The 21,381-nt window shown below is 44.3% G+C and overlaps 1 protein-coding gene across 7 annotated transcripts in view; it reads right to left on the bottom strand.

Moving 5' to 3' along the window:
• EML5 (EMAP like 5) overlaps positions 1–21,381 on the bottom strand; it is a 140,550-nt gene that overhangs the window by 9,577 nt on the left and 109,592 nt on the right. For 5 of the 7 annotated variants that reach the window (XM_066387935.1, XM_066387937.1, XM_066387934.1 and 2 more), the window contains 7 exons: positions 21,126–21,255; positions 16,867–16,965; positions 12,072–12,092; positions 6,398–6,571; positions 4,982–5,190; positions 2,191–2,348; positions 165–279 (listed from right to left, as the gene is read on the bottom strand). In XM_066387935.1, the coding sequence (XP_066244032.1) occupies positions 165–279; positions 2,191–2,348; positions 4,982–5,190; positions 6,398–6,571; positions 12,072–12,092; positions 16,867–16,965; positions 21,126–21,255 (906 nt within the window). Of the gene's footprint in view, positions 1–164; positions 280–2,190; positions 2,349–4,981; positions 5,191–6,397; positions 6,572–12,071; positions 12,093–16,866; positions 16,966–21,125; positions 21,256–21,381 lie in introns of those variants that run through there. The other 2 variants (XM_066387940.1, XR_010751982.1) reach the window with 2 other exon arrangements.

Here is a 21,381-nt window from a genome sequence, read left to right as displayed (position 1 = left end):
GCGGACAGGACAGGACCCTCCCCGCCGCGCTGCGCGGGCCGACCGCAGCAGCAGCGGGGAAAGGCGGAGCGAGACCGACCGCGTCGCGACCTGCCGAGGGGGAGAGGTCCGCAGGGACGCGCGCCTGCTCCCCGCGGCACCCCGGCGGCCCCGGAGCAGCTTACTTTGCCTCTGCACACGGAGCGGACGCAGTCTGTGACTTGTCCCGTCTCCAGCCGGAACGCGCGGCATCGCCTCAGTTCCTGATCCCACAGTTTGACCGCGCCTCCTTCTTTGGACCTAAGTAAAGAAGAGCCCAAACCAAAATAAAAAAATATTGTTGGCTATTGCAAATAATTTTTATCAAATACTAAATCATAAGCAAGATACTACAAAAAGCCCTGATATTTGTAACTTTATATATTCTTCTAAACTTTTAATGGCAATTTAAAGATACACTGTATTCAAACATTCAGTTTAAGCAAATTTTATGAAAATTCATTTCCTGACACAACCATAATTTTATTTAGCTCCTCACCTCCGACCTCCCCACCACCCGAACGTGTCCTTTCAGAATACCTCCTGATGACGGAGAGGCACAGGGGGGTTTAATGGCAAGAGGACGATGGAAACGCAAGGATGGGGAAGGGGTTACAGGTGCCAAGCTGCAAAAAGACCTTTAAGAGTCAGAACAGAAGCACATTTTTTCCTACCATTATTATTGACATATCCTACTGAAAAAAGAAAAAGAAAAAAAAACCACAGGAAAGAAATACATATTTTATCTAATAAGCTTACATTATATCTTTTCTTTCTTTTTTTTTAATATTCAGGCAGTTGCGTTTTCATTTGTTCTGATTTAGAGGCATCAGTGAAATGTGCCGTGTTACCTTTGGGATTTGGGTAAGTTCATCCTATCGTCTTTGCTATAAAACTATTCCTGAGATTAAAAAAATATCCCATTGAAACAGGTTGTAAGTTACTAATGATTAGGGGTGTGCAAGACTTCCTGACTTGTGGGAACCCTAAATGTCAGAGTAACACATAAAAGACAAAATACAGCCCGTTCACGGTTTCTGTCGTGAGCCTGCGAAGCGCACTGCTCAATGTGCTGGAAGAACGGCCCATCTCCAGGCAAACGTGTGCGTGTGCCACGTACAGTCTCCCTGTATGGGGGGTACAAGCTGTCATGTCTCCTTTACGGACATACATAGGCTCTTCCAATTCTGCACTGGTATGTACGTACTGCTCGGTCACATTGTATGTTACATTTTAACATGGGCATGAGTATGCTGGTAGGAAATGAACGGTAAGTATCTAGTTTCCACTGGAAGAGCTGAAAACCACTCAGGAAAAGGCCTCTCCTCAGATTTGATTTTGGCGATCTTGTGTTGCGCAGTTTTATCTAACAAGCTGGCCTCAAGCAAAAGCACACGGGCAGAGCTTGTCCCAGCGCCCTCATCGTCTCCTAGCAGCGCGGGCGCTCTGCCCTCAGGGTCCTGTCTGCACTCAACCTGGCAGTCAGGATCATCCAGGGCTTAGTGACAGAGCTTACCATGAGTCTCCTATTACTCCACAAATACGTATGCAGGCATACAGATCGGGAAAATAATTTTTTTTTTTTAGAGGGACATATAGGGACAGACAGGAAATGAGAGAGATGAGAAGCATCAATTATTCATTGCGGCAACTTAGTTTCTCATTGATTGCTTTCTCATATGTGCCTTGACTGGGAACTCTGGCCGAGCCAGTGACCTTGGGCTCAAGCCACCTTGAAGACCACCTTGGGCTTCAAGCCAGCGACCTTGGGGCTCAAGCTGGCAATCATGGCGTCATGTCTATGACCTCACACTCAAGCTGGATGAGGCCGCGCTCAAACCGGGGACCTCAGGGTTTCGAACCTGCCCAATGCTCTATTCACTGCGCCACCACCTGATCAAGCAGGAAAATCAATTCTTAACTTTCAGAATAACTATCTATCCATAGCCCAGAAAAATCACCACCCCAGCTGTTATTTATCTACAAGGCTATCTGAGATCAGAAATAGGAACCTACAAGGAGGCACAGAGTAGGCGCTGAGAGGGGCAGCATCGGTGAGGAGGGTCAGAGAGGGTCCACGTAACCTAGACACAGCCAGACGGACGGCGAGCCCCGCGCAGACCGCGATGCGCACGCACGCACGCACGCGGCCGGGGAATAAAGGGGACTCACGGCCTCTCCTTGCCGCCGGTCACGATCAGTCCGTCCCGCAGGGTGGTGTACATGGCAAACACGGGCCCGTTGTGCGCTCTGGCCACCATCCTACACAACACGTGATCTTTCCACACACAGACATCTCCACTGACGGTACCTGTAAACGTCAAGTTATTCTGAAAAGGAGCGGGGAAGATAAACTCATCAAAAGTTCCAACAGAGTTCAAACAGATGCAATTCTCTAGTCAGTGGGCGCCTAGCTCACCGTGGACACAGGCACGGGCACGGTGGGAGGACGGCGGCCTCGCCGTCGGACCCGCACCGCGAGGCTCGGTTCTGTCCGGGCGCTTCCCTTGGCCAGGTCCAGCACTTATTAGCTGGCAGGGCCTCGGGCAAGGCTTGACCCTCTCTGCGATCTGCCTGTTCCTGATCAACCAGGGAATTCGGCCTCTAAGGTCTCTTCCGACTACAGAATGCTGTACTTCTCATTCATATCGTCCCCTGGGGTGGCTTCCCTGCCCCTGCCGGATAGTAACGTAAAGGCCACAGTCACAGAATGAGAAAAGAATAAAACTAGGAAGTGAGGTAACTTTTTGTTAGGTTTGCTTTTGTCACATAAAGTAAAACTACCTATAGCAAAGTCGTTGTTTTTCAGATTTCACTAACTCATTGAAGTTAAAAACTCAGTTAACACCTGCCATTTCTTAAAATCAAGATATCAAAAGTTAATGCCTTTCTGCAATCAATCCAAAATATGATAAAGTACCCAAAGTTTATCACATATGCGTTAGGTCCCTTGGAGAACGGTGACCCCTCCGTGGGGACCATTCCCCATGCTGTGTCGGGCGCTATTTTTACCCAAAACATAGAAGAAACCAGGAGCAAAATAAAACAATGAATGATCACAGAAACAAACTGATATATTTCTTTCCTCTTACTGAGAATACCAGTTTGTATGTTTCACTTCCCTACAACTTAATGTGACTGCAAATTCTTCAGGGTTTATACTTGCTGTCCAGCTCATATTTGAGTAAGTTATTTGTCATCTAGGAGCATCATTAATGCATGCCTTATCTGCAGTCAGGATGTCAACAGTCCAAGTGTAACCAGCAGTGTTCTCTTTCTCTGCTGTTTCCGTAATGCCTAGCACAGAGCTTCAAAGGGCTTCAACTGAACAAAAGACCCTCCCTGTGATGTAACGAAACTTTCTCGTTGACTGCACTGTCCCTTCAAATATAAAACTCAAGTATGCCTCACATTCTAATCCTCAAGTTTAATTTTCTACTGGGAATGGACAATTGACATAAGGAGTTTTATATGTGGAGCAAGTTCACCTATGTGGGCAAATTACACACCAGAGGCATCTGAATGTGTGGGGTTTCCCTCCGGGCAGGAGTTACTGTTCTTATATTAAGAATCCCCAAGAGATTCCAGCGAAGTCTGACATGGCACGGTCAACATTTTCAATGATCTTTTTCTCAAAAGCATAAGTGTGCTTAACCCTCTGAGTAGTACGAACGTTCATGTAGGTCCTCGTGCCTCCTGACCATCCAGAGGACGATTTTAACAAAAATTTTTATTTTAAAAATGTGTGAGGCAACATTAAAAAAAGGCAAATGTATGTTCTTGTTTCCATAAATTGATTATCAAACAAACATGATTTTAGGTTAATAAAACTGTAACTAATTTCATTGTTTGGAAAAAAAACAAAACCTCCCAGGGGTCAACTAGCATGAAAAAAACTCACTCCTCAAAGGGTTAAAGGTTCTAAAATGATCATTTCCTTCCTTCCAGTTTACACCCACATAAGCACTCTGGGAAGGAAACCGAGGTTTCCGACGCACCCAGGCTTCCGGGAGCTGGGCCGGCAGGACGGGGATGAGAGAGGTGTGGGCTGTAAACACAGTCCCGGGGGGTGGGGGCAGGGTAGAAAGTGTCTCTTGAATACTTTTTTCCTTTTTTAAGTTTTTCCATTGACTGAAAGAGGAAAGGAGAGGGAGAGAGAGAGAGAAGCATCAACTTGTTCCACTTCCATTTAGTCGTGCCCTCACGGCCGTTTCTCATAGGTGCCCTGCTGGGGACTGAGCCTGAGACCTCGAAGCACCAGGACGATGCTTCACCCACTGGCCCACCCGGCCAGGGCCTTGCACACTTTCTATTAAGACCAGGAGTTGTGCTCTTGTCCCTGAATGAGACACTGGCCGAGAACACTTCCAGCTATGTGATAAGACGATAGAAAGCAAAGGGAATCCTAAACCCAAGTACGACCTTTTAAACACTACATCTCTTGCCCTGGTCAGATGGCTCAGTGGGTAGAGCATCATCCGGAAGTACAGAGGTTGCCGGTGTGATACCCGGTCAGGGCACATCCAGGAACAGATCGATGTTCCTTGTCTCTCTCTCCCTCTTCCTCTCTCTCAAATCAATAAAACAAACATTAAAAAGAAAAAAAGAAAATTACATTTCTTGATTTATCTTTTATTCTGACAAATTCTTAGGACCTAGGAGATTTAGAGTGACAAATACAAAAGTAACGAAAGCTTTCTAGAATGGCAAGAGCCCAGGGATTCAAGTATTTCATTATAATCCTTCCTTGTTAATTTCCTTTTCCCACTCCCTGATTTCTGAAAGTGTCAGATTTTGAAAGATGAAATATATGCATGGCCAGGACACATGGAATGACTCGTGGGTTACAGTGCCACATATACTGCATTAGTGTGACTTATCTAAGGCAAGAAAATGCCAAGTAATCCAGTTTAGGTAGTTCCGAGTACACTACCACACGCCACACGCATTCTGAGAGACCTACGGCCCCAAAGGCGACAGCCAGCATGGTCTGCATCCGGGCGTCGTCCAGGGAGCTCAGCAGCCCCTTCTTGCTCAGAAGAGCCCTCCCTGCCAGCGTCCAGAACTTCACGTGTTTTACTCCCACCGAGACAAACTGGGAGTCTGAATCCGGCCGGAATTCTGCCACAAAAATGCGTTGGCTGTGACCAGCTTTGCTGGCAATTTTGGCACCTGATAACAAAGACAGAACAAAATTGCACAGGTTGATTTAAGAACTAATTTTTATAGGATCAAACGGTTAAAATACACAGTTCAAAAAGCAAATGCTTATAAAAAAGAGAGAGTGTGTTCCTTGTATGACTACCTAGCAACCACATGACATACAATGACTTGTGGAGAGGGGTCCTTTGTACATACTTTTGCAACTGACGTCTCTACAGGGAGCTTCGTTATCATTCAAGGCAGTGCTTTTCCACCTCTGGTCCGCCAGAAATTTCGTGCTGGTCCGTGAAAGAGTTAACCACCCTGATGTATGAAGATTACAGACCCAATGATCTTAGCTGAAATCGCTTAAGCTCAGGTGATTTCTGCCTTAGTGGTCTGCAAAATAATTCTATTTTCACCAGTCTCCAAGTGTAAAAAGGTCAAAAACCACTGATTGAAGGGACATTTTCATTTAATTTTGGTATATAAAAACTTATTAAAATTGGAAGTTGTTTGTTCTTCTGTCCCATGAGCATCTATCCAGCAACCTTTTACTGGTCAGCTACAGGACTGCTGTTGTTGATTGAGGGGCATTTTAGATTTAGAAAACCATATCTTATTTTTTTCTATATAGCTCTATAACTTTCACTTTTTCTAGTAGCTATGTATCTGAGTTTTGTCAGAAGTATACTAAGTAATATTACATGATTCTTCTTCCGTTATCACTTACAATATACTTCATTTCCATTCTTTTTTTTTTCCCCAATCTATTGATTTTAGAGGAATGAAGAGAGAGAAACATCGATTGCTGTTCCTTTTCTTCGGCATTCAATAACTGATTCTTGTATGTGCCCTGACCGGGGATCAAACCCATAACCTTGGCATTTCAGTAAGATGCTCTACCCAACTGAGCTGCCTGGCCAGGGCCCACTTCCATTCTTGATTAAGATCCCATAACCAATAAAATAATAATTAGCAAAACACTTATATACATAGTTTCTTACTGGAAGGCAAGAACGGCAAATCACTTCTACTATTAATGACTCATTTGTTAATGTCTGGCGCGCTCGGAGTTTCCCTGGGTATTCACAGTGGGACAGACCCACAGGGCCACCAGCTGAGCACTGTGGATAGTGTAAGGCGTCACCAAGTTACGGCAAATACTATACTAAATAGGGAATTCACATGACCATATGCTTCCTTTTAAAAAATCACACACACACACGACTCCTACCTTCCTGCCACCTCCAGATGGTGACAGTGTGCTCGGGGTCCAGCCCCACGGACAGCAAGAGCCTGCCGGTGGCACTGAAGCTCACGGAGCACACGCCCTTGGAGTGGGAGCACCTCAGGACGGAGAGCGTCTGCTTGTTCATCGCGTCCCAGATGTGGATAGAAGGAGCGGTAGCTAAAGAGAGACAAGATGCAAAAGTGGTCACACGCTTCTCACAAATGTCTCCATTGCTGAAGCGGAGCCACACGCAGCTCTGACACGTGGAGAAATGTGTACCCAAGAGAGACGGTGTGCTTCCTGCAGAAGGTCATCATTAGTTCTAGGTACAGAGAAAGAAGAGGGAGGAGGGAGGAAAGGAAAAAACTACAGAATACTTCTTCAGTCTCTAGTCCAAGTTGTACTTCTGAGAAAACAGCATTTAGATAGCAAATTAGATAACCGCCATCTAGAACAACGCCTCAAAATTAGTGTGTGTTTTTAGAAACACGTTCAATCTTTATATAATTATGTGGAGAAATGCATACATATTACACAGGTAAATACGGGTATGCTCAGCACTCAGGCTGCCTAAGGAGAGATGAAAAGCAAACACCGTCGAGGAGAGCGTTAGGAAGGAGACCACAGAGATCTCTGAAGAAATCTGTACACTGTGCAGAGATCTGCTAAAATGCTAAGTCCAGGTCACTTTATATAAAACTGATCTTTTTAAAAAAATTAAATTTGTTGGGCCCTGGCCGGTTGGCTCAGCGGTAGAGCGTCGGCCTGGCGTGCGGGGGACCCGGGTTCGATTCCCGGCAAGGGCACATAGGAAAAGTGCCCATTTCCTTCTCCACCCCCACCCCCTCTTTCCTCTCTCTCTCTCTCTTCCCCTCCTGCAGCTGAGGCTCCATTGGAGCAAAGATGGCCTGGGCGCTGGGGATGGCTGCTTGGCCTCTGCCCCAGGTGCTAGAGTGGCTCTGCTCGCGGCAGAGTGACGCCCCAGAGGGGCAGAGCATCGCCCCCTGGTGGGCAGAGCGTCGCCCCTGGTGGGCGTGCTGGGTGGATCCTGGTCTGGTGCATGCGGGAGTCTGTCTGTCTCTCCCCGTTTCCAGCTTCAGAAAAATACAAAAAAAAAAAAATTAAATTTGTTGTTATTCATCTTGTGGAGCCAGTTTCTACTGCTTAGAAATATTCCCCAGGTCTCTGTATTTTCTAAGTTTAAAAATCATAGCTCTGTAGTGTCCTTAATTATTTATTTATTTTTGTATTTTTCTGAAGCTGGAAACGGGGATAGACAGACAGACTCCCACATGCGCCCGACCAGGATCCACCTGGCACGCCCACCAGGGGGCGATGCTCTGCCCCTCCGGGGCGTCGCTCTGTCGTGACCAGAGCCACTCTAGCGCCTGGGGCAGAGGCCAAGGAGCCATCCCCAGCGCCCGGGCTATCTTTGCTCCAACGGAGCCCCGGCTGCGGGAGGGTAAGAGAGAGACAGAGAGGAAGGAGAGGGGGAGGGGTGGAGAAGCAGATGGGCGCTTCTCCTGTGTGCCTTGGCCGGGAATCGAACCTGGGACTTCTGCACGCCAGGCCGACGCTCTACCACTGAGCCAACCGGCCAGGGCTCTGTAGTGTCCTTTTAAAACGAATTACACCCTCAAAAGAACAGAGAAGTGAATTCAGCAGCTAATTCAGTCTCAGAACATACGTGCTTAGTAAAATAATCAAAATACTAACTCGTATTTGCTTTAAATTATAAATCTGCTACAAATAATGTATTTCAAAAATAAAAAACTGTTAAGTAAGACAAGCTGCTTTAACACCATTTGGTGCAGAAAAAGATTTTGGTCTCTAAAGAAAATATTCTGATAAAATTAGACTATATTATACACCATCTACAATTTATATTATATACCATAATAACTGAAGTCTGAAGTTCCCCAAAGAAAGTAGTTACAAACTATTAAACAGGGGTTTAATTTTACTATTATTAAATAGAAATTGTTCAAAGATTTTTGCCACTTAATTTTTTCATTATTCTTTAAACTTTTTTTCAATTACAATTGATGTAAGATTTATGCAACTTTATGTAAAAAGTCAAAACTATATACATGAAAATAAACATAAAATTATGTGTGGAAAACTGACAATATTTTAAGTACTGGACTAAAATTTGAGTGTTCCTCACTCAGTAAAAGTAAAGGATATGGGGACTGTAACTTAATACCAATAGGAATGGTAGGTGGTTCAAATTTAAACCAAATATATATGGATAGATCATTCTACCTTTTTGCTAGTGATGAATACTACATGTGTCTTCTATAATATAAAAACATTCTTATGTTTACAGAAAGCACCTCCGGGTAATTCATTTACTGTATCTGCCTAAATGAGATTAGATAGACAATGGATTTTCCAGAAACATCACACCTGTTATTTTTGTCTCTAATTTTTTTTTTTTTTGCATTTTTCTGAAGCTGGAAACGGGGAGAGACAGACAGACTCCCGCATGCACCCGACCGGGATCTACCCGGCACGCCCACCAGGGGGCGACGCTCTGCCCATCTGAGACATTGCTGTGTTGCAGCTGGAGCCATTCTAGCACCTGAGGCAGAGGCCATGGAGCCATCCTCAGCGCGCGGGCCAACTTTGCTCCAATGGAGCCTTGGCTACGGGAGGGGAAGAGAGAGAGATAGAAAAGAGAGGGGGGAGAGGGGAGAAGCAGATGGGTGCTTCTCCTGTGTGCCCTGACCAGGAATCGAACTCTGGACCTCCACAGGCTAGGCCAGGGGTCCCCAAACTATTTACACAGGGGGCCAGTTCACTGTCCCTCAGACCACTGGAGGGCCGGACTATAAAAAAACCTATGAACAAATCCCTATGCACACTGCACATATCTTATTTTAAAGTAAAAAAACAAAATGGGAACAAATACAATATTTAAAATAAAGAACAAGTAAATTTAAATCAACAAACTGACCAGTATTTCAATGGGAACTATGGGCCTGCTTTTGGCTAATGAGATGGTCAATGTGCTCCTCTCACTGACCACCAATGAAAGAGGTGCCCCTTCCGGAAGTGTGGCGGGGGCCGGATAAATGGCCTCAGGGGGCCGCATGCGGCCCACGGGCCGTAGTTTGGGGACCCCTGGGCTAGGCCAATGCTCTACCGCTGAGCCAACAGGCCAGAGCCACCACAGGCTTTAAATACCTTAAACTGCACAAGCTTTGTAAACTAAGCCAGCTCCTCCCTTTGTCTGCTCCAGCTCCTCACCCCCACACACACTTTCTACCACCATGGGCTGCAATGCTTCTTAGCAGATTTTGCTTATGTACTGAATTAATGTTTTCTTAACTTCTTTGAAAATATTATCTTTCTTCGTTGTTAATGGAGACTAACAGTGGCTAACTCTTCAGTCACTTCAAAGTTGGCACTGATTCCTCAAATGAACAAATGTAAACATTTGTCAACCTATCAAGGGCCAACAGAAACCATTCAAAATCATTTTCCTATTTGTCTTGCTTTTAATTGATTATTGATTTTGTTCCTAGCATTTCCAACTCCTTTAACAACGGTTTTTGCTAAACAGCTGACAGTCTAAAATAACTTTATTTTCTCTGGACACGTTTGCTCCAATCAAACATGACTTAATTAACTTATGGTCAGTAAACAGCTTCTCTTGAGTGGCTAACAAATGAGCCATTCAGAAACTCACTTTGGTTGTAGCCTCATCTTATTTTTTATTTTTGTGAAGAAATTCTGTTGTGATGAGATATTGTTTTGAATTATCTAATTTTTCTAATTTTGTTTTCCTTTGAGCTGAGACTATCCTGATAAAGTTGAATGAGAAAACGTGACATATGTTCTTTTAGCACAGCTATAGTATCCTTGCATAATAAATGCAATGTTTTACCATCTGATTTGATAACAATATAATCCACCCTTCACTGTGACTTAAAAGTACGACATTCCAAGTCCACTTTCCTTTCCTTCACATGGTTGAAAAGCAAACACAATGCAGTATTGCGGTGCACACGGCACTCACACCCTCAGGTAGTGACTGCCCCCTGCCGCCTGCGTGCAGCACTGCACCCCGGAAAGTTCCGGTCTGGGCTCACTCAGCGCTGCCGCTGGAGCACAGAGCTGCTGGGAGCAGCACGTGACTTAGTGGGCGGGGCTGTGTCCGATAAAATTTATCTGTGGATACTGAAATTTTGTTTCACACAACTTTCATGTCCTGTGAAACTCTAGACTGCTTTTGATTTTTTTCCAACTATTTAAATTAGTAAAAACTGTACTTAGTTCCTGAGTTATATAAAAACAGCCCAAGGGCTGCAGACTGCCAACCTCTGTTCTGTGTAACCAAGAAAGCAAGAACGTTGTCACTGTGTTGAATAAATCTGTAACAATAGTCAAATCACAAAATTATGCTCTATGCTGAAAAAGGAGAGGGCAGGGAAATAGATACAAATCACTGGGAAATGTTTTCTTATCAAACTATTAATGCTTACTACATTATGTAAACAAAGTTGAGTTGAAAAGCCTAGTTATCATACAGCTAAAAACAATGAACACTCATTGCTTATATAATAGTTTTTTTAAATCCTTTTATTATTTAATTTCTTAAATTTTATTTATTCATTTTTAGAGAGGAGAGAGAGAGGGGGAGAGAGAGGAGAGACAGAGAGAGAGAAGGGGGGAGGAGCTGGAAGCATCAACTCCCTTATGTGCCTTGACCAGGCAAGCCCAGGATTTCGAACCGGCGACCTCAGTATTTCCAGGTCGACGCTTTATCCACTGTGCCACCATAGGTCAGGCCATAATAGCTTTTTAAATTCACAAGGCCACAATCAAAATCAATGTAGAGTTATTCTTAAATCTTAAAAATCTATTGCTCTAATATGTTTAATAATTGGGATAGTATACAAAAAATAAATTTTTTAAATGTTATTTTTAGGCAATAAATGTACTGATTCATATTTAAGATTAAGTTTTCAACCCATCTCCACTTTTACCAGCTGCATGATATTGGCAAGTTAATTCCTACCATAAAGAATTCTTGGCCCTGGCCAGTTAGCTCAGTGGTAGAGCGTCGGCCTGGCGTGCGGAAGTCCCGGGTTCGATTCCCGGCCAGGGCACACAGGAGAGGCGCCCATCTGCTTCTCCACCCGTCCCTCTCTCCTTCCTCTCTGTCTCTCTCTTCCCCTCCTGCAGCCGAGGCTCCATTGGAGCAAAAAGATGGCCTGGGTGCTGGGGATGGCTCCATGGCCTCTGCCTCAGGTGCTAGAGTGGCTCTAGTCACAACAGAGCAACGTCCTGGATGGGCAGAGCATCGCCCCCTGGTGGGCATGGTGGGTGGATCCCGGTCGGGCGCATGCGGGAGTCTGTCTGACTGCCTCCCCGTTTCCAGCTTCAGAAAAATACAAAAAAAAAAAGAAGAATTCTTGTGATGACTAAATAGGTCATACATGTATTGGGCTTACCCAGTGCGGGGCACACTAAATAAGCCAAAATATATTATTATTTTTTTAAATTATTATTATTATTTTTGTGGATTGGGCTCAAAACCATGACATTAAAATGATGTATTCTTTATTTTTAAAAATCAGAAATACATTCAAATATCTCATTACACTATGAAAATTTGGACTATCATTACCAAACACTGGAACTACAACAGAAATGCTGTTTTCCTTACCTGACATGTCTGCCGCATCACCTAAAGTGGAAAAGGAGCAGAAAAATAATTATCCATAAATAACATAAATACTGAAATAATTTATAAAAACACAATTATAAAATAGTAATAATTTAAAATAATTTAATAAAGTGTCATACACATAATAAATTGAAATGAAATAGAATCAACTGTAAGTGAAGCCAATAATTTCAATTATACATACCTATTAAAATTATATATGACCTTTCAAACTTTAGATCAATAGTTTATTTTCTTTGTAGTTAATAGGTTACATAAAAATTTAACAACTTTAAAAATAATGATAACACTGAAATTGATCTGACCCTCATTCTGGTTTACAGAATGAACTAGTAACAGACCCTTTAAGGGTATAATGCATCTCTCCTTGAAAGAAAGGCTTAGACCTAAACCTTCTGAGAGAAACGATGCTAAGGTGACCATTGAACTAAAAAACAAACAAACAAAAAACCTAATTCACACTATACATTAACCACTTTCTTAATTTTTTCAAACTAAATATTTTCTGTATAAGTAAAACCTTGCCAAGAAAGAGAATAGGAAAGCCTATGCTTGTTTTTTGGGGGGTGGAAATACCTATTAACCAAAATTTTAGAAGCAGCAGTCTTCAGCAAGCAAGAAACGTATAAAAATTCAGAAAGCTTTTCAGGACAGATGACTGCTTGGGCAGAGCATTACACCCCTACGGAATGATGATTTCAGGGACGTATGGACAACATGGGCCCACAGCGTCCTTACGTGGAACCGGAGAGAAGAGAAAACTGGCCGACTGCTGGGCAGACCCTTGGGAGATACCACTGTAGTGCTGAACCCCTCTCACAACCCCACACGGTGAGAGGACTTAGACTGCGCCCGTGAGGGACGGCTGCGAAACGCAGGTGCTTGGTTTGGAAGTTGGGTTTGTCCCTGAATGTCTGAGGGCCTGGGATAAAGTATAAATAAAGATCTAAACATCACAGGCCTAAATATTTTCAAGTTATCAATCAAGATAAAATTATTTTTTAAGATTTTTAAAAATTCATTTTATAGAGGAGAGAGAGAAAGAGAGAGAAGGGGGAAAGAGCAAGAACTCCCACTTCCTTTTGACCAGGAAAGCCCAGGGTTTCAAATTGGTGACCTCAGTGGTCCAGGTTGATGCTTTATCCACTGTGCCACCACAGGTCAGGCTCAAGATAAATGTTTTGGTGATTTTTGATATTTTCCCAAAATTAGAAGCGGGGAGGCAGTCAAACAGACTCCCACATGCGCCCAACCAGGATCCACCCAGCATGCCAACCAGGGGCGATGCTCTGCTCATCTGGGGCGTTGCTTCATTGCAACTGGAGCCATTCTAGTGCCTGAGGCAGAGGCCATGGAGCCATCCTCAGCGCCCAGGCCAACTTTGCTCCAATGGAGCCCTGGCTGTGGGAGGGGAAGAGAGAGACAGAGAGGAAGGAGAGGGGGAGGGGTGGAGAAGCAGATGGGCGCTTCTCCTGCGTGCCCTGGCAGGGAATCGAACCCAGGACTTCCACACACCAGGCCGACGCTCTACCACTGAGCCAACCGGCCAGGGCCAAGATAAAATTATTAAGTGAAATGATTTATCTTCTTAAGTACCCCCCATAACGACTTTGAAGGCCTGTTCAAACTTCGAACTCCTTAGAACTTGGGGCGGCGTGAGACAGTCGTAGCTCCCCTGCGTGTCTGTTCCCACCCGCAGCTCTGCCCAGGCCACAGGAGCCATGGAGGCTGCGGGGGTTACTCCAGCCCGCACACCAGCACTCCCTCCCCACCGTCCCAGTGCACACGTGCCCTTGGCCCTCCCTCGAGCATGCTCACACCGGCTGTGCAATCTCCAGTCGGGGGCATGGACTCGGAGGAGAGGCTCACGCCGGCCCCCAGTAGGTTTAGGACCTAGTTTGGAAAGAGAGTTCTGGGTTTTCAGGTACCCAAAGCACAGTCCCTGGAAAGCGGTCCCACTGCTCTCATACACGCTTGGTCTTAGGAGGCGTAGCTGGAGGATGTCTACAGTGGGCCTTCTAAAAGGGAGGCACTGGGTTAGCCTCACAGAGAATGTATTCATTCTCTCCAAATAACTGGAGATAGCGTCACTGGAGTAAGAGATTATTTGTTCTCGGTGCCTCAAGAATGAGGACCAATGAGCTGCAATTAGAAAGACAGATTTCTGTTCTACATGACGAAGCACTTCGTAACAGAGCTTCCTAAGGAGGGGCGACACTACTTCCTTCGTAATGAAGTGATGATGGGGTTCAAGCATACGTCAGAGGGCCCTTCATCAGAGATATTATAGAGGACATTCAGACATCTATGATAGACTGGATAAAACAATATATGTGGCTCTGAGATTCTAAGATTCCAGGCAAGAAAAAAAGAAAAGTTTGAATGTAATAGGGTGAAATACTACTAAAGCAAATACTTCAATTCTTCTATGACCAGCATGATTTAAAAAAAAATTTTTTTATTGATTTTTAGAGAGAGAGGAGTGAGAGAGAGAGAGAGAGATAAGGGGGAGGAGCAGGAAGCATCAACTCCCATATGTGCCTTGACCAGGCAAGCCCAAGGTTTCGAACCGGCAACCTCAGTGTTCCAGGTTAACGCTTTATCCCACTGCGCCACCACAGGTCAGGCACCAGCATGATTTTTAACAAAGAGAACCATAAACATTTTAGGCAGTGTCCTGTGCTTTGTGGGTATTAAACAAGCTGAGCAGGCAAAGTGACCACTGATCTGAGTCTCTTTAGGCTCAGAAAAGAAAGGAAAAGGTCCCTCCGTCTCTGGTCCGCTCCTGCCTCTCTCTGCCTTACACTCAGTGAGTCAGGGTGCAGAGGCTTTGTTATCTGTTCGGTGGGCGGGGCGAGTGGGTCAAGGCAGCGGCTGCCCGGTCCCGCCGGACTCTGACTTGGAAGGAGAGAGGGGAGGTAACTAGCCACTCCACACTCCCCACAGTGTCGCCTTTCAGAAGAGTACAAGTATCAAATCATTATGTTGTACACCTGAAACTGAATCGGTGTTATGTGGCAACTATATCTTAATTTTTAAAAAAATAATAAAAGTAAAGAAGTGAAAAAGAGCCAGGTTCCGTAAGAGATTAATGTGTGACCACATCTCTTAATCAGAAGAGAAACCCACAGCACTGCTGCATTAGAGCTGCTGACGGGGGCGAGTGGGGGCAGGGAAGGAGCCACACCTTCTAGAACTGTATTCCCAGAGCGGAAACTCCATGACAAAGATTGGGGTTTTTTCGTTAAGTTGCTTCTATCCCCAGAACCTAGAACAATACCTTGCGCATGGTAGTTGCTCAATAAATTTGTTGAATAAATGAATCTACTCAATAAAAATTAACTGAGCAATAAAAAACAATAATAAGTGTATGCCAACAGGCTGAACTAGGTGTTTTAGTGACCAAAATGGTGCTAACATGGTCTCATTCCTCATGCAGGGTAAAAATAAAACTCAGTTTCAAAAAGCTTAGCAGGAAAAGGGGTTAGACCTATGTATTTATATTTAAAGATTAGACTATTTTGTATATAACAGGTGAAATATTGGTCTACTTACTTTAAAAAGTAGAAAACATTACAGAAAGGGAGACTACCAGGGTCTCTGTGGCATAGCTGTAGGACTGAGCAGCCCGGAAAATACACATCTAGCTGATCAGTTTAGTGTTTGTATGAAAATGAAGGTATTAAAAGCTTAAGTTATCTTATTGAGCAGAAAAGGACACCTGGAAAGCTGTTTTAGCAATGGAGGCCCACTGAGAGCCAACACACCCCAGGATTTCAACCATGTTTAAAACTACCCCAGAGTTGTGGCCATTGACTGACAGTCTAGGTATTCACAGTGATCACTGATGGGGAGACAGGTCCGAAATAGGGCTGCCTGCTCTCAGCATGTTGCTGTAGAGCTATGGTCTTCATTCAAGTTGATAGTTCTATAGAGTTCTAGACAGCAGTACAGGTGATGATTTCAAAATGGCAAATTAGATCAATTCCAAGAGAAGAAAACGGCAGAGAGGATTCACTGCACGGAACAGACCTGGCTTCTCGCCCTCGCCAGCTTGTCCCCGTGGAAGCAGAGGCTCTGCCCCTCGGTCTAGTTACTTCTTGGCTCCCTTGTTTACTTTGCCCTCCTCAAATTCTTCCTTTCTGCTTTATGTGCTACTACCTCTTTGCTGATCAATGATTTCTGCTAAAGGACTAAAGTCAACTATTTCAACCACCATGAAATAGCTTTTTCTTTTCTTTTCTTTTTTTTTAGCAAGAGAGGGAAGGGAGAGAGATGAGAAGCATCAACTCGTAGTTGCGTCACTTTAGTTGTTCATTGATTGCTTCTCATACGTGCCTTCACTGGGGAGCTACAGCCAAGCCAGTGACCCCTTGCTCAAGCCAGCAACCTTTGGGCTCAAGCCAGTGACCACGGAATCATGTCAATGATCCCACACCCAAGCCACTCAAGCCGGATGAGCCTGTGCTCACGCCAGAGACCTAGGAGTTTCAGACCTGGGACCTCAGTGTCCCAAGTCAATGCTCTATCCACTGCTCCACCACCAGTCATGCAAAATAGCTTACTCTATATCTGAACTATGTGAACACACAGATACACAGCGAGAGGAAGGTGTCCGGAAGTAAATGGGACGGTAAAGCTGGGCGTGTGCTTTATGTGCAGACGTTTTGAACAAACACAAACGTATTTCAATTCCCCTCCACCCCCAGGATACTGAATTAATTTGAACAAGACAATTACTTAAAATTGTTTCTTTTAAAATATACAAACATACCTACTTGGCCAGTCGCCACTATGTTGATGAATTTGGGGTGCTGATTTACAGTGAGGCACAGGATGTCATCGTTATGTTCCTGATAAAAACTCTGAGTCCCTGTAAAAGAAAAGAATTTGAGAATTAAATTGGAAAACTCTATGAGAGCCAAATGCCCTTATCCACAGCAGTAAACTGCTCAAATTGTTTACTTGCTTATTTAACACATCTTCTGAGCACCTGATGTGTATACATCACCATAGGGTTGGAGAAATGACTCAGGAATCTTTAAAGGGAGGGAGCCCTGAGAGGCATACACCAGGGGACACAGGCTGAAGACAGGGCGTGCACGGAACTACAGAGCCGACGCTGTGCGAGTTCACAGCGACACGTCTTCTTATCTTGGGCACAGGGCACTCCAGGACTGACACGCACAGTCTGTGGAAGTGAAGGTGGGTAACGAAGTGCATTCCAGGCAGAAGAACACTTTAAGCAACGACACACAGGCTGGAAAGTGCTGAGTGTGCACACAGGGTTCACCTGACTGCGGAGCAGGGTCATAAGGTAGAGAAGTGCGGTGTGGGGGAAAGGCAAGCGGGAGCTGGAACGCCGCCCTGCTCCCTCCCACGTGTGTGCTCTAGTCAGTGGGGCGCTGAAGAACTCTGACCCCAGAACTGATGCTTCATCTAGTGACAGCGAAGGGACCTTCGCAGACAGACTACAGCCACGCGGGGGTAACAAAGGCAGGCTCGTGAGAACAAGACGGGAGGTGGCGGATGAGGCAGGATGGTAGGTAGGGTCCACGTTATAGAGCAGGGGTCCCCAAACTTTTTTCACAGGGGGCCAGTTCACTGTGCCTCAGACCGTTGGAGGGCCGGACTATAAAAAAAAACTATGAAAAAATCCCTATGCACACTGCACATATCTTATTTTAAAGTAAAAAGACAAAACTGAAATAAATACAATATTTAAAATAAAGAACAAGTAAATTTAAATCAACAAACTGACCAGTATTTCAATGGGAACTATGCTCCTCTCACTGACCACCAATGAAAGAGGTGCCCCTTCCAGAAGTGCGGTGGGGGGCCGGATAAATGGCCTCAGGGGGCTGCATGCGGCCCACAGGCTGTAGTTTGGGGACCCCTGTTATAGAGGGTCATCAAAAAACCAAGATCCTCCAAAAGAGCAAAACACAACAATTGAGCAGACCTAATACTACTTTAAAACTTCTTCTCAAGGTGAAACATGCTTCATATTTTCTGGGGGTGGGTGTTCAGTTGAATTAGCAAAATTCATTGGTCAGCTGGTAGGTCATGACTTCCAGACCATGAACTACACAACGTTATCTCCAAACTGTTGGGACGCCAGTTAAATGTCTAGTCTCCCCTCTGTTCTCTCTCTCTACACCGTCATTAGATACGTGATTAACTACGAATAAAAAATAAAAAATAAAAATAAAGGACAATGCCTCATTAACATTTTGGTCAATGACAGGCCATACATAAGACAGTGGTTCCATGATTATAATGAGCTTATATTTCCCATCTCTCCCGACCTGTGGGGGCGCAGTGGCTAAAGCTCAACCGGAATGCTGAGATCACTGGTTCGAAACCCAGGGCTTGCCCGGTTAAGGAACAAACACAGGAAAAGCAACCACTATAAGTTGATGGTTCTCCCTCCTCTCTCTAAAATCAAATAAAATCTTTAAAAAAGTTATCATCACCCATTGACACTGTAACATCACAGTGCAAGGCACTACACACACATTTGTGCTGATGGTGGTGTGAACCAGTCTGCGGCACTGCCAGCCATATAAAAGTGTAGCCCATGCAATTATGCACAGTGCCTGATACTTGCTAATAATAATAAATGACTATGTTACTGGTTTATGCAATTACTCTACTATCTTTTTTATTATTCTTTTAGAGGGTACTCCTTCTACTTAAAAGAAAAAAGGTTGTTGTAAAACAGTGTGCTGTGTCACACCGGCAGCAGCCTCATATACAGTAACAGCTCATGATTACTGCATCTCTTGATTGTATAATTTTCTCTTGTGCTTGACTTAATCTCATGTTTTATAAATTTAGTGTAGCCTATGTGTGCAGTGTTTATCAAGTCTCCAGTGGTGCACAGTAATGTCCCGGTCCTTACACTCACTCACCACCCGCTCACCCAGAGCCACTTCCGGTCCTGCAAGCTCCGCCCACGGCACACCATTTACCCCTAGGTGCACCATTTTACATCTTTCATACTATATGTTTTACTGTAACCTTTGTATGCTTAGAGCAGTGGTTCTCAAAGTGTGTGCCAGGGTGCACTGGTGCACCCTAGAAGATTTCCAGGTGCGCCCTATGGCATTCCAGAGAAATATGTGCCTGTTGGGGACCAAAAAGCCAACAGGGTTTTTGGAGTTTAGATTTTTGGGGGACAGAGGTGTGGAAAATTGGCTGTAAGCTGACAGTCTGCCCAACCCCCCACCTCACTTGCCTGATTAGGTTGCAAAAGGCTGTTAAGCTGTGGTGCTGGATTGTTTACACTACCCCCCATGTTCCCCGGAAAGACTGGAGGCAAGTTTCTTCTAGCCTTTGTTTGGTGTAAAGTTAAGATGATATGTATGGTGGGGGTTTTCTGCACTCAACACAAGAGTAAAAAGAGAAGAATTCTTTAATGTATTGATGAGGAAATGAGAGTTTGCCTTTCAAATATATGCCCAAACATTGAAGAAATCACTAGGACACATCAGGCTCATGTTTCTCATAAACATAAGAATGAAAAAACTTAACACATCCGTGCCAGGACCTGCCGAGTTTACTAAATCTTACTAAGAATGTATCTATATATATAAAAAAATAACTTTGTCACTTTTAAATTTTTTAACCCCTTTTTTATGAATTCTAAAAAGCATAACTCAAAAAATGTAACATAAAAATGTTTCTTAATGTCAGAATAAATTTAACTTTGTTATATTTATTTTGTTTAATTACCATAAAAGCACACCTGGACTTTATATTTTTTTCTTTAATATTTGACTTTATTACTACATCATATCTCTCAGAAATTTGTATATAGTGCACCTACAATTATTTGTAGGATTTTAAATGTGCCACGACTTCTAAAAGTGTGAGAACCACTGGCTTAGACCCACAATCCCAGCCGCTGTGTTCCGGGGCCTGCCGAGGTCAGCAGAGGAGCACGCTGTGCAGGTTTCCCAGGAGCAGTGGGCCAGCCCACAGGCCCAGGTGTGTGGTGGGCTCTGCCATCTAGGTGTGCGTGAGTGCACCCTGTGATGTTCGCACAAGGACAGAACCATCTGCTGAAGCGTTTGTCAGACCGTGCCCCCTCCCTGGGCAGGGCACGACCGTGCACACATGAAAGTGTGTTTACACATCCAGCCCTTCCCAGCTCGGCTCTTCTTCCTCTGCTATTCTCTCTGAAGGACGCGTGAGCCCTTACTCAAAGATTTCCTTTCTAAGTGTCATTTTTAAAATGACCCAAATTATTATATGAAAAGTTGTCAGTGATTTCTGTGTGATCTTGGTGAATCCTTTTCCTCAGGAAACCAAAACAGAAAAATCACAATATGATTAACACTGACCAGGAGTGGAGCACTCTACCTATTCAAAGTGAAGTTAGAAGAAAAAGCCAGAACTGTTTGAACCAGATAATCTCTATTTTTACATCCACCTGTCAGACAGACTTAATGAAGTTTACAATTTTTTATAAGAAAACCAAATTCAAAATTAAGTATTGAATATCACTGGTCGTATTAATTACATCATTGGTCATCAAATGACGCTAAGAGAACTTGATTTGCTTTTCAAGATCCAATCAGTTAAAAAAAAATCAAGAAATATTTTCTTACCTTCCAGAATCACACTGCCTCGGCTTCCCAAAGCCGCAGTAAGAACACTGCCCCAGCCCCACCCCCAGCGTCGGCTTGGCCCACGGCTGCCTTCAGTCGCCATCAGAGACAGCCTCCCACGCCACCCATCTTCATGTTAAGGTTACGGGGAAACAGAGTAAATTTACAGATGGTTTCAACATACAGTAATCCTTCACTTCCGGTAGAGACCTGTGAGCACGCTGCCGCATGAAGACCTTCTCTGCTCTCATACTCGAGTTCAAGACTGTAAATTCGGTCACTTGAAATATTAGTAGAAAGTTCTACATTCTGGGCTCATGTATTTCAATTACGAGTTTTAACAAAGAATTTTAAGATGCTAAATAAAAAATCTTAAGTTAAAAACAGCACATAGGGATGAAGAACCAGGGCTTCCTACCTGTAGCGACATTGTGCAGAACCCCGATGGATGCAGTGTGATAAATGATGTCATCACCGTCGTTTAGATAGTGAACATTATTCCTACAGTCTCTGCCTCGATAGCCAAACACAAGCTCCAACACAAGGTCCTAGAACGATGACAAAGCCGTTATACAATTCCTCACGTCTAAACATTTACTGCTCTTTGCTGTTCAGTGCTGGGGTCCTCAGACGCAGTGGAGGATGCATTTTTGACGGCTTACCAACGGCAGCCA

The sequence above is a fragment of the Saccopteryx leptura genome, chromosome 6 (genome assembly GCF_036850995.1).
Source record: "Saccopteryx leptura isolate mSacLep1 chromosome 6, mSacLep1_pri_phased_curated, whole genome shotgun sequence".
Lineage (NCBI taxonomy): Eukaryota > Metazoa > Chordata > Mammalia > Chiroptera > Emballonuridae > Saccopteryx > Saccopteryx leptura.
This window is presented reverse-complemented; position numbering and strand designations above follow the sequence as displayed.